Source organism: Microtus pennsylvanicus, chromosome 7, assembly GCF_037038515.1.
Source record: "Microtus pennsylvanicus isolate mMicPen1 chromosome 7, mMicPen1.hap1, whole genome shotgun sequence".
Lineage (NCBI taxonomy): Eukaryota > Metazoa > Chordata > Mammalia > Rodentia > Cricetidae > Microtus > Microtus pennsylvanicus.
In genome coordinates this window covers 77,964,399-77,978,500 of record NC_134585.1, presented here as the reverse complement: position 1 = coordinate 77,978,500, position 14,102 = coordinate 77,964,399, and the positions used below count along the sequence as shown (strand labels likewise).

At 39.3% G+C, this 14,102-nt stretch overlaps 1 protein-coding gene across 2 annotated transcripts in view; it reads right to left on the bottom strand.

The window, feature by feature from the left end:
• Positions 1-7,108: 7,108 nt before the first annotated feature.
• LOC142854842 (uncharacterized) overlaps positions 7,109-14,102 on the bottom strand; it is a 36,108-nt gene continuing 29,114 nt past the window's right edge. For both annotated transcript variants that reach the window (XM_075981183.1, XM_075981185.1), the window contains 2 exons: positions 9,669-9,771; positions 7,109-9,448 (listed from right to left, as the gene is read on the bottom strand). In XM_075981183.1, coding sequence (XP_075837298.1) covers positions 7,683-9,448; positions 9,669-9,771 — 1,869 coding nt within the window. In that variant the 3' untranslated portion in view covers positions 7,109-7,682. The remainder of the gene's footprint in view (positions 9,449-9,668; positions 9,772-14,102) is intronic.

Genomic DNA, 14,102 nt, shown 5'->3' with positions numbered 1-14,102 from the left:
GTGTGGCATTGTTTGTGACTTACGCCTTCAGGGGACTACCGGGGGCACAGCTCCAGGAAGCTCAGACCCCTCACCTGACATCGACCTCCACCACTGAAACATTCTGTCACATACGTGTTGTCATCATGGGCGTGGCATCTTCCATCTTAATTAAACCCATTTTCATTAATCTGTATATTGACACATGTCAGTGGCTTACCAGTTTTGTCATGTCTGACTCTGATGGCTCCATGGCTTCTCTCTGACTCCATCCTTCTTTTTCTCAGCATTCAGCCTAGCTTTCCCTGCCTACCTAAGTTCTGCCTTGCTATAGGTTCTTCAATTTCTTCAATAACCAATAAAGACAGCACATAGACAGAAGGAGCCTCCCATCCTGTTTAGGCTCCAATGGTGCTATGGTGAACAACAACAAAATTGACAGGCTCCAGAAGAATGGATCTTCTTCTGTATTAGGGGAATATGCACCACCAATTGAACATTCACAGTTAGTGATGAAAGTGATAGCCACCAGATGATGCAGTTTGATATCTGAATTTAATATATCTAGTTGGACTTTGATTGAGGTAATGTTGTTGAGTAGGAGACATATCATTAAAAATATGTTTGGATAGAGTTGGTAAGTTTTCATACTTCCTATCTTCTGTTCCCTCTTTTGCACTCCTCTCTTTTTGTTTCTTTTTCTTCACTGCTTTTCTGGTGATGAAATGTGGTTAAAACTTACAAAGTACATATGATAACATCTTGTGTTGGTGATAAAAGAGCTCCTTCCAAAATCAAAAAAGAGAAAAAAGAGCCTCTGATTTTCTATGGATACTTCTTTACTGTCTTTTTTCATGGTTAAACTGTTAGCTACTTCTCAATTCTTTTAAAATTAATTAATTTTATGTGTAAAGTGGTTTTTCTGCTTGCATGCATGTATGTGTGTATGTGCACCATGTACATGTCAGGTGCTCATGGGATATCAGAAGAAGACATCAGATTCCCTGGAACTACACTTAGGGATAATTGTAAGCCACTACATAGATGCTGGGAATCAAATGTAGGACTTTTGGAAGAACAGCCAGTGCTCTTAACTACTAAAGCATCCATTCAGTACCAACTTCCCAAATATCATTGGAGTTTAGCCAAAAGGTCTTTTTTGTTTTGTTTTTGTTTTGTTTTTTTTTTTTTGAAATGGGGTTCCTCTGTAGTTTTAGAGCCTGTCATGGAACTAGCTCTTGTAGACCAGCCTGGCCTCAAACTCACAGAGATCCGCCTGCCTCTGCCTTCTGAGTGCTGTGATTAAAGGTATGTGCCACCGGTGACAGGCTGGCCAAGAGTTCATAATAAATAACCCCTCTAGCTTAGACATATCTGGTTGTCTATGAGAGACTGTTTCTGACCTAAACTGGGATGATCTCTGTAATAAAATGTGAGAGTGTTTGTCATTTCTTTTAGGCTCTCCTCCCTTCTGTGCTTTCCTCTATGAGTGAAGCCCTGGGGAATGTATGTGAATGGTAAGTGAGTGTTTGACCCTAAGAATTTGTGGTCACTTTTCTTTCCTTTCTATTGGGATAAATGGCTGATATGTGCCATTATACATGTTTTAGTGTCCACTGGCACCTTGCCCAATGTGGGGAACACACCTTTGTTACTGTTGTACCACTGCTTTAGAAATTGCTAACTATAGAAAGAGGACCTGAATGACCTTCACAGAGACTGAGTGCTCAGTAAGAATTATGTGTTAGTATTGTAGGATAACCCAAATCCACATTCTCAGCACAAAGATTTATTTGCTCTGAAGAGACAAAGGTCAGGGAATAAGAGACAAAGACTGGAGATAGAAGACTAGGGAGAAGGGGAAGGAAATAGGGAGAGGGAGAAGAGTGGCAATGGAGAGGGGCCAGGGACATTTATTGGGGGAGAATGATGATGACAAAATATGGCCTCTGGATAAAGAGGAGACAGACATGGCCCATGGGCAAATGGATTTTATAAAGGTAAAGAGAAACCCCATTTAGGATGAGGTGTTTAATTTTGATTGGGAAGGTAAATAGGGTGAGCCAGGAGGGGCTTTTGATTGCTGGTTTTCAATATTTTGAGAGTTAGACCTTGGCAGTAAGCCACAGGAGGAGGAAGTGGTCACATAAGGGAATAGACTTTGGGGGCTAGCTTTAGGGATATAATCTTAAGGCTTTTAGCTAAGCAAAGGAAATGTGTGAGACGTTCAAGGCCTGCCAGCGCCAGGTTTGCCACATTTTGGTTTGTGGCATCCCTTCAAGTTTATTCTGAGATTTAAGGATCATGAGTTTTTCTGCAAATCTCTGTTGTTAGATTAAATTTGAACATAGAGATCCTATATATCTAGTTAAATTTACAGATAAATATTTTGCCCTTTTCTCTAGTTATTGTTTTGTAAATTTTGATTTCTGTTTGTTCATTGTTTGCATATCAAAATAAATGAAGTTCAGATTTTATTTGTTGCCTGACATAGTGAGGGTTGTGTGTGTGTGTGTGTATGTGTGTGTCTGTATAAAAAGTGTGCTCTACATGTTTCCTGTAAGCATGTGTATGTTTGTATAAGGAGATCAGAGGTCAACATTTGGCATCTATTTCTTGATTGTTGTCCACCTTATTTTTTGAAACAGACTTCTTCATTGAAACTGGATTCACAGATTTGGCAAACTCAGGGAATATGGATTCATAAATTTGGGAACTCACTGATTGGTTGTCAGAATACATTTTTGGATTCCCTGGGATTTTCACATTCATATTGTCTGCAAACAAAAACTGCGTTATTTTATCCTTTCTGATCCACGTGCCTCTAGAATCCAGTGTCAGGTTGAATGTGAGTGGTGAGAATGGACGCCCTAGGATTTTCCCTAGGTCAGAGAGGCAAACATTTACTGTCACAGTAAGTATGATGCTGATGAAGGCTTTTTTTTATTTTTTTGGTTTTTCGAGACAGGGTTTCTCTGTGGCTTTGGAGCCTGTCCTGGAACTAGCTCTTGTAGACCAGGCTGGTCTCGAACTCACAGAGATCCGCCTGCCTCTGCATCCCAAGTGCTGGGATTAAAGGCGTGCTCCACCACCGCCCGGCTGATGAAGGCTTTTTGTAGCTACCCTTTATTTCATTAACGAAGTTGACATCTGGCATGTTGTGATGGTGCATACCTGGAAAGTGAAGAATGAAGAACTGATGTAAGTTTATTTATAGTCTGGGCAGTGTAAAAAGACCCTATATCAAAACAAAACCACAGCAACAACTTGCAACCATATCCAAACCCCAAATCCCCAGTTAAATGAAATAAGAGAGGAGACTTGCACTGCCCTGGGGACTGTTTCATTGCTCATGGGTGCTGTGTCAGAATTACTATGTAGCTGTTTGAGGAAGCCACCATTTCATTTTGTTTTCTTTAGCTTTCAGTGTAGTAAATCATATGTTCTTGCTCCAGCCATCTTTCCTTTGGATAAACCCAGCCTAATGTAAGTAAACTATTTCATTACATTCCTGGATTTTGTTGGCTAATATTTTCTCATAGAGCTATGTGTCTAAGTTCATGAAGCATGTTAATCTGTTATTTTTCTGATTTGTAATGTTTTATAACTGACTTTGGCAAGAAGACAATGTTTCTCACCTGGACTAAATTAGGAAATGCTTCCTCTTGTATTTTCCAAAAGAAACTCTGTAGAATTCCTATTATTTCTTCTTTACATGTGCAGTAAAAGAAAGTCTTCTTGATGCAGAAAAGTAGCTTTTTGATATTTTTAAACTATAAATCAAATTTCTTGAGCAGATATAATTCAGGTGATCTTGTTTATCCTAAAAGAGTGTGACATTTGGTCATATTGATTATTACCATGACAAGATCTGGAATCACCGAGGAGACACACATTCAGGCATGTTTGTGAGGGAGTTTCTAAATTGGGTTAATAAAAGTGTGAGGACTATCCTAACTGTGGACAGACGTTTCATGAGCTGGAGTTTATAGCTAAATAAAAAGAAGAAATTGATTGTACCACCAGGGTACATCTCTCTATCTCCTCTCTGTGGATACAAAATTACCAGCTTCCTCATACACCTGCCACCATGATTTCCTTGCTGTGATGGACAGTCATGTCAGAGCATAAGCCAAAATAAATCATTCCTTTCTTCAATTGCTTTTTCCAGGTATTCTGTAGCAACCAATTAGTTAATTTACTTGAATTGTTAAGTTATTTAGATGGAGTTGTTAGAATACATATTTTAAATTTTTCCTTTGTTGATCACAAATGGGTTTTATGATATTCATTGCATATATTTATTACACATAGTGTTTTATCATAGGAGAATGTTTTCATATAATCATATCTTGTTGTTTAGCATACCCCAGTATTCCTCCCCTTCTCCTCATCCTCTTCCTTCCATAGTCCCCATTGTTTCTCTGGATAGTTTCAGTTTATCTTCTGTATCATTATACATACATAAATTTAGGCCTCTATAAACAGGCAGGATGTGTATATCAAAGAAAACATGCATTTGTTTTCCGAGACTTTTAATATGTATAATATAATTATTTCTGGTCACATCTACTTCCAGTAAACAACATGACTGTGTTCTCAATTTTTCTCTGTATTACTTTTGAAACAGGGTCACTCAGTCAACCCATGGCCCATCTGTTGACTAGGCTGACTGGCTAATCGACCTTAAGGATCTTCCTATCTACCCTTCCCCAACTTCAGTGCTAGGCTTATAGGTATGTACTATAATGTCAAGTTTGCTTTGTGGGTACTGTGATCTGAATTTACATGCATATGTTGGTACAGCAAGTATTTTGCCCATTGAACCAAACCCAACAAAAGTTCTCAATCTCTTTAAAAGCTGTTAAACACTTACTTTGTGGTTCTAGTAGTTGGGATAAAGTTTATATATAGTCCATAGTACTAAGAGCTGGTCAAAAAATATGGAAAAATAATCTTTATTATGCTTGGGGAAAAATCACCAGGATTTTAAAAATAGCAGGTAATAATAGGAAAGGAATAATGTAAGTTTATGGTTACAGATAAATCATTAAAAAAAACTTTTGATATCTATAAAGCACTGGCCATCATAAAATTCCATCTTTAAAGGTACTGATCTACATAATCCTAAGTTGTCATCATGTTATTATGTAGCCAGTGTCATCTGTTCAAGTTTGGAAATGTCTGATTACACTTTCAATATGCGTGAACTTAAATATTCCCTTCTTCAGGCCATAGACCTGGGATTCAGCTCCTTGTCCTGCCAATGTCTTCTTTCATTTTCCTGTGGATATTATATATGGGGACTCTGATCTCCATGCATCTGTCTTGATTTACAATGGAATGTGTTCATAAAGTTATACATTACCAGTGTCCACAAATCATGCCCTTGCTGAATGTTTGAACAGTTTTTATAGAATGGAGAACTCTACATTGTAGGAAATGAGACTGACTATTCCTGCCCTACAGATTCATCACATCTGTGGACAACATTGTTCCTAATTATGTGCCAATATTTAAAAATGTGATAAGTGTCAATTTGTATCCTTGAGATTATATGAGTAAGGTATTTTCTTTTGAGCAATGTTGTTGTTGCGTCTCTTGTTGTGAAGACAGCACTGGCATCCTTGGTACACAATCATATTTGAAGACAAACCTGATTTCAATTATCACACCAAACATCTTTGCATATTTGTAGTTCACTTTTCAACTGAAGTGACTCTCATTCCCAATTCAGCTCTGCTTTGAATGGCAGAATGATATCACTCTTTAGGCCTTCAGCTTATGACACATGTGCCTGTGTTTTGCCTTTCATTTTGCAATCTTTTATATATCTCCCATAGTTCTGTATATTTCTGAAAAGTAACGACAATGAATCATTACACTGACTTGATTCTTAGGTTTTATGCAATTTTAATATTTTTTCTTATTAATCTCTTAAAATTTTCTTATGACCTAATTTTTATTACAATTTAAACATGTTTTTATTCATGAGTAAAATTTAATGTTTAGAGGTTTGCTTTTGCTTTTCCTTTTGGGAATTTTTTAGCCTCCTCCTCAAATTATGCCTTTTCTTGGACAGCTGTGGTCATATTTCTTGGGGGTTCCTTTAGCTAAGAAACAGTTTTGCTGATGAACTTTCATTATCAGTATTGATTTTTTCATCAGTTGTCTATAACCTCTGTAATCTTAATCACTTGTCTTGAAATTTTACCATTATAGACTTTAATACACCTCCCTACTCAAACCTTGTATAAACATGCAGCACAGGAATGAATTCTGAATATCTAACTAAGGCTCTGAATCTTAGTATAAGAAATTGAGTCTGAGGTGGGGTCATGGCTGAGTCAGGAATATGCTTGCTAGAACCCCAGGTATTCATGTAAGAGCTATATACAGTACTGTTCTGTAATACCAGGCATGGAATGCAGATGTAGGCAAATCCTTGAAACTTAGCGGTCAGTGACCAGCAAGACTATCCCTACCAGTGAGCCTGAGGTTCAGTAAGAGATCATTTCAAAAAATACTAAGTCTAAGTATTACTAAAAAATACTAATAAAAAAGTCTAAGGTGATGAAGGATATTGGAGGTAGTTCTCTCACCTTCACATCCATGTGCACAGATGAAGAAGCACAAACATGCACACAAATGTGTGCACTCAGAGAAAGAAAAAGAGAGAGGAGGGGTGGGAAGGAGAAATTTAGTGTAAACTTCCACAAATTGGTAGAAGAGTGACAGATGATTGGTAAGAAAATTAGTGTCCCATTCTGAAGAAAATAAATTCTATCTCTATCCCACAACTGAACATAAATTGAGAACTAAGTATAGGATAAAGGAAGGACAGACAGACATTCATGTAGTTGTGAACATGGAGGAGTTTCTTTCCTCATGAACTCTCTCTTAGGGATAAACTCATACCAGGTGAGATGGAAAACCTACCTTTGCAGATCCCATTATGGGAAAAACAGCCTAATCTGTTGTATGTTATATATATATATATATATATATATATATATATATATATATATATATATATATATATATTGATTTTTGAGGCAGGGGCTATTGCCCTGGTGGATTTTGAATTCTCTATTTAGCTGAGGATGATTTTGACATTTTGATCCTTCTGCCTTTGCTAACAAAGGTACTAAGATTGTATATTTTTTTAATCTTAAGTGAACCTGTCCTTCTTTCTTCTACATAATAGGATACAGTTCTTGGTTCATGGAAGTCTTAAGAAAGAAATAAAGCACAAAGGACATAGTTGCCATAATACAACATATATATTCCTAAATGACTTAGTGTTATGCCATTACTTAATGATCACTTCATCACCAGACATGGGCAACAGACAACCAGATATTTAGGAATTAACAGCCCATGAGATCAGGCTTGGTCAGTCTTTAGGCTTCAATAAAATTTTGATGAACAGAAGAAAAGAAAACAGTAGTCTGGATAGATAGCTCAGCAGTAAAGAGTATGTTACAGACTGGAATTCCATTCCAAGCATCCATGATAGGTGACCCACAAACACCTATAACACTAGGTTAGGGGATATGACTTCCTGTTTTGCCCTTTACATATATTACATGCACAGACAAACACATACACAAACACACACAGACACTTTAATGAATTTTTAAATGAAAAGAATTTTGGAAGTAATGCAATTTAAGTACTTCTTTTGTTTCCTACTCTAACTTCTATACCTTATGCTTTTCCAGCATCTCAATAACATATTTCATGAACTCCTCAATACTCTTCTTTTTCTGTTGCAGCAACTGTTCATACTTCTCTTGCATTTCTCCAATCTTGGCCTGTTCCATCTCCAACATCTCAGTCAGCTGTTTTGTGTGCTCCTGTTGACTCTTTTCTTTCTGTTGCAGCAACTCTTCATACTTCTCTTGCATTTCTCTAATCTCAGCCTGTTCCTTCTCCATCTTCTCAGTCAGCTCTTTCAGCCCATTCTCACGACACTTATCGTTATCTTGCAGAAACTGTTCATAATAATTTTGCATTTCTCTAGTCTCTGCCTGTTCCTTCTCCATCTTCTCAGCCAGCTCTTTCAACTCTTTCTCACAACTCTTCTCTTTCTCTTGCAGCAACTTTTCATACTTCTGTTGCATTTCTCTCATCGGGGTCTGTTCCTTCTCCATCTTCTCAGTCAGCTGTTTCAACTCCTTCTCATGACTCTTCTTATTCTCATGCAGCACCTGTTCATACTTTTGTTGCATTTCTCTCATCTGGGCCTGTTCCTTCTCTATCTTCGCAGTCAACTCTTTCATCTCCTTCTCATGACTCTTCTCTTTCTCTAGTAGCAACTGTACTTTCTTCTGTTGCATTTCTCTCATCTTGGCCTGTTTCTTCTCCTTCTCAGTCAGCTTTTTCAACTCCTCATGACTCATATCTTTCTGTTGCAACAACTGTTCATTCTTTTGTTGCATTTCTATGTTCTGGTCCTGTTCCTTCTGCAACATCTCAGTCAGCGGTTTTGTGTGCTCCTGGTGACTCTTCTCTTTCTCTTGCAGCAACTGTTCATACTTCTCTTGCATTTCTCTAGTCTCAGCCTGTTCCTTCTCCATCTTCTCACTCAGATATTTAATCTCCTTCTCATGACTCTTCTCTTTCTCTTGCAGCAACTGTTCGTACTTCTCTTGCATTTCTCTAGTCTCAGCCTGTTCCTTCTCCATCTTCTCACTCAGATATTTAATCTCCTTCTCATGACTCTTCTCTTTCTCTTGCAGCAACTGTTCGTACTTCTCTTGCATTTCTCTAGTCTCAGCCTGTTCCTTCTCCATCTTCTCACTCAGATATTTAATCTCCTTCTCATGACTCGTATTTTTCTCTTGCAGCAACTGTTCATAATCCTGTTGCATTTCTCTCATCTGGGCCTGTTCATTCTCCATCTTCTCAGTCAGCTGTTTCATGAGCTCCTCGTGACTCTTCTCTCTCTCTTGCAGCAAATGCTCTTTCTTCTGTTGCATTTCTCTCATCTCGGCCTGTTCCTTCATCATTTTCTCAGTCAGCTCTTTCAAATCCTTCTCATGACTCTTCTCTTTCTCTTGCAGCACCTGTTCATACCTCTGTTGCATTTCTTTCATCTCTGCTTGCACCTTCTCCATCTTCTCAGTCAGATCTTTCATCTCCTTCTCTTCACTCTTCTCTTTTACTTCCAGCAACTGTTCAGACTTCTGTTGCATTTCTTTCATCTCAGCCTGTTCCTTCTCCAACATCTCAGTCAGCTGCTTCATGTGCTCCTGGTGACTCTTCATTTTCTGTTGCAGCAACTGTTCATAATTCTGTTGTATTTTTCTAGTCTCAGCCTGTTCCTTCTTCATCTTCACAGTCAACTCTTTCAACTCCTTCTCATGGCTCCTCTCTTTCTCTTGCAGTAACTGTTCATACTTCTGTTGCATTTCCTCCTGCATTTTTGCTGCAGCATTGGTGGCTTCAGCTCTCACATGTTCCACTGGGAAGGAAATCAAGAAGGAAAATGTAAATGCAGCATGTGATCCTCTCTTTCTCACCTGCTTTCATTGTTGCTGCTGACATTATAGTACTATCATGTCTGATACTAGATAGTGAGACATAGCTTTGTTATTTTAGGTCTGCTTCAAGATCCTAGTTTTACTACTAATCTAAACATCCCAGAGCTTTTGAGGCACGTAGTCCTTTATCTTGTGCCTTACCTTCAATCTCCTTTTCCATTTTTGTCAGAGTCTGGTCTGTCTGTAGAATGGCATTACTCACTTCTTCCTTTGACTGCAAATATATCTGTAGAATTTTTTCAGCCTACAAATTTAGAAAACATGATGTTAGCAGCAGGAATGACTGACAACTTTTGTGCCTGTCTACCTATATCCCTTTCCTCTTGTCACACCTCTTGTTGCTAAGATTCTCAAGCACAAAAATGGACACATGGTTCAGGTTGGACCCCACTTAGAAATTATATTATTGGAGGCCTATGTTGAACAAAAAGGATGATTATTCTAGACTGAGGGTTCTAACTTTGGAGGTAATGGTTCTGTGAGATAAATAGGGTGAGTCTGTTGTAGCTTTCATAAAGAACAAATAAACCTGAGGTAATGAGAAAAGGCGGTAGTATTGTTAGATCCTAGTTAGCAGCATGAAGTCTGTTTTGTCCCTGATCAGTCTGCTCTAAGCTTTATCCACTGTTTCCTGAGGCTGACCTGCAATCCCAAACTCCCTTGCACAGGTGTCTATAATAAGGCTAAATTACAAATATGCCATCCCTTTATGGTTGATTGGTTCCAACAGCAATCACAAACACAAACCAGAGGACTCCATGATAGACTGAAAGCATGCTAGTAAGGAAAGTCCCAAACTCTTTCTTCCAATATTATGTTATGATTGGTAGGACTCAGGAACTGTCTCTTTCTGGTTTTTCCCCATTAAAACTGACTGCTGACGCTGTCTTGGTTACATTTTATGGATGCTGAAACTGCACACCTCCCTGATATATCATATTTTTAAATAATTTTTTGGACTGCACAAACCCTGCCTTTCTGGTGAATTATTTTCAGAATTATGGACCGTAATATTGGGGCCTTGTCCATTATTTGATGGTCCACTGGTTCAAGTCTTTGGCTCAGCTGACTGTTCCAGACCCATGTAGTAATCTCCAGAAGTAAGCAATAGAGGTTTTGTGGTCTGTGGCATCTTTTACTAGGACCCAAGAGAGAAGAGACTGGATGAAGTCAGAGGGAGAACAGAGTCATCTCATCCTCTTCTTTGTCCTCCAGTAGTTGAGAGTATCTGGGACATCTGGTTTCTGGAATTCAGCCAAAAAGGCATTTGCCCCGCCTAGGTCTGAACAGAACCATGTTCTACTAAAACCCTTGTCTCTCTGGACTCCATCTGTGTCACTGTGGTCTCTCTGTCAAGTCAGACTTTTGATTTCACTTTGTATACTCACTATTGGTCTTCTCTCTTACATCAAGATCATGGAGCAAACTACATTTTGGCCCAAAATTCTCCCCTACACCTTGTCTTATAGCACTTTTAAGACTTCAAGAAGAAAGCACAGGTATCTGGAGATTTATTCTTCCACAGAAAGCTCCACATGGTCTGTCACCTCCAGTGACTGACTGTTGGAGTCAACTGACCTCCCAAGGGCACCTTTAACCTCTATTTCTCTTACAATCCTCACAATCGTTTGGCAGCCCAGACAACCCTGACCTTATAGAGTGGACTGCTGGGTGCTCCTCTTGGAAGATAACCCCCAAAGAAACTCCAGTTCCACCTGTAAAGTTAATTGGAGACAACCCCTACTGTCTTCCCTGGAAAACCTTGGGCTCCTATCTTAACTTCCTTTGGGGAAGACTCCCTCTCTCTTCTTTATGAGTATATTCAATAAATGGGGAACTCAGATTGTCTCAGTTATCTCTTCCACTGGGGCTGCTTGAAGATCATGGTGGCAATGGCCCTGCTTACTAATGACTCTGATAAATTAAATCTGGGACAGAAGCTTATCATTGTGGCCCCACATGCAGTGGAGAGTCTCTTGAGGAGTCCCCATAGCTCCTCACAGATAGGTAACAAATGCTCGTCTCACTTACTATCAGGCTTTACTGCTAAACTGACCTAAAATAACCTTTTCCCAACCATCCGTATTCAATCTATTCTCAATGCTGCCTGACAGTGTGCGGGCATGCCTTCATGACTGTATTGACATAGTATCCAGCTTCCAGAACATTAGGAACAACCTGACTGATGTCCCAGGACAGAAGTTAGCAGGGACTGCTATAATAATTTTGAGAAAGATACTATGGACCCAAGTCCTCCTGTGGGCACTTTCACCCAAAAGTCAGAACTGATTGCATTGATTCTGGTCCTAACCCTTAAAAAATGAAAACGTATTATTTTTTAATTAATTTATTTATTTATTAAAAATTTCCACCGTCCCTCCTCCTCCCATTTCCCTCCCACTCTCCCCTTCACTCTCCCCCTCCCTCTCCAGTCCTATGAGAAGTCAGGGTGCCTTGCCCTGTGGGAAGTCCAAGGCCCTTCCCCCTCCATCCAGGTCTAGAAAGGTGTGCATCCAAACAGACTAAGCTCCAAAAAGCCAGTACATGCAGTAGAATCAAAACCCAGTGCCATTATCATTGGCTTCTCAGTCAGCTCTCACTGTCAGCCACATTCAGAGAGTCTGGTCTGATCACATGCTCCATCAGTCCCAGTCCAACTGGCCTTGGTGAGCTCCCATTAGATCAGATGCACCATCTCAGTGGGTGGGCACACCCCTCGTGGTCATAATTTTTTTTCTCATGTTCTCCTTCCTTCTGTTCTTCATCTGGACCTTGGGAGCTCAGTCCATTGCTCCAATGTGGGTCTCTGCCTCTATCTCCATCCATTGCTGGATGAAGGTTCTATGGTGATATGCAAGATATTCATCAGTGTGGCTACGGGAGAAGGCCAGTTCAGGCACCCTCTCTTTGGCTTCCCAAGGACCTAGCTGGGGACATCTCCTTGGACACCTGGGAACCCCTTTAGAACCAAGTCTCTTGCCAACCCTAAAATGGCTCCCTTAATTAAGATGTCTTCTTCCCTGCTCCCATATCCACTCTTCCTCCACTTCAACCATCCCATTCCCCCAAGCTCTCCCCAATTCTCCTTTTCCCTTCTCTCTCCCCATCGCCCCGTTCCCCCACCCCACCCTACCCTTGTGCTCCCCACTTTTGTCCAGCGATCTTGTCTACTTCCAATATCCAGGAGGATAATTATATGTTTTTCTTTGGGTTCACCTTCTTATTTAGCTTCTCTAGGATCACGAATTATAGGCTCAATGTCCTTTGTTTATGGCTAGGATCCGTTTATGAGTGAGTACATACCGTATTCATCTTTTTGGATCTGTGTTATCTCACTCAGTAAAGTATTTTCTATTTCTATCCATTTGCATGCAAAAGTCAAGATGTCATTGTTTTTTACCACTGAGTAGAACTCTAAAGTGTATATGTGCCACACCTTCTTTATCCATTCTTCCATTGTGGGGCATCTAGGTTGTTTCCAGGTTCTGGCTATTACAAATAGTGCTGCTATGAACATAACTGAACAAATCCTTTTGTAGTATGATTGGGTATCTCTTGGGTATATTCCCAAGAGTGATATTGCTGGATCCTGAGGTAGGTTGACTCCCAGTTTCCTGAGAAACCACCACACTGATTTCCAAAGTGGTTGCACAAGTTTGAATTCCCACCAACAATGGATGAATGTTTCCCTTACTCCACATCCTCTCCAGCATAGGCTAGCATTGGTGTTTTTGATTTTAGCCATTCTGGCATGTGTAAGAAGATATCTTAAAGTTGTTTTTATTTGCATTTCCCTGATGGCTAAGGACGTTGAACATGACCTTAAGTGTCTTTTGGCCATTTAAATTTCTTCTGTTGAGAATTCTCTGCTCAGTTCAGTACCCCATTTTTTTTTAATTGAGTTAATTAGAATTTTAATGTCTAGTTTCTTGAGTTCTTTATGTATTTTGGAGATCAGACCTTTTTCTGATGTGGGGTTGGTGAAGATCTCTCATTCAGTAGGCTGCCTTTTTTTCTTAATTACAGTGTCCTTTGCTTTACAGAACCTTCTTAGTTTCAGGAGGTCCCATTTATTCATTGTTGCTCTTATTGTCTGTGCTACTGGGGTTCTACATAGGAAGTGATCTCCTGTGCCCATGTGTCAGACTACTTCCCACTTTCTCTTCTATCAGATTCAGTGTAGTCAGATTTATATTGAGGTCTTTAAACCATTTGGACTTGAGTTTTGTGCATGGTGGTAGATATGGATCTGTTTTCATTCTTCTACAGGTTGACATCCAGTTATGCCAGCACTATTTGTTAAAGATGCTTTTTTTTTCTCTTGTATAATTTTAAATTAGTCGAAAATCAGGTGTTCATCAGTTTGTGGATTAATATCCAGGTCTTCATTCGATTTCATTGGTCAACATCTCTGTTTTTATGCCAATACCAGGCTGTTTTCATTACTGTAGCTCTGTAACAGAGTTTGAAGTCTAGGATGGTAATGCGTACTTTTACTGTGTAGGATTGTTTTGGCTATTCTGGGTTTTTTGTTTTTCCATACAAAGTTGATTATTTTTCTCTCTAGGTCTCTGA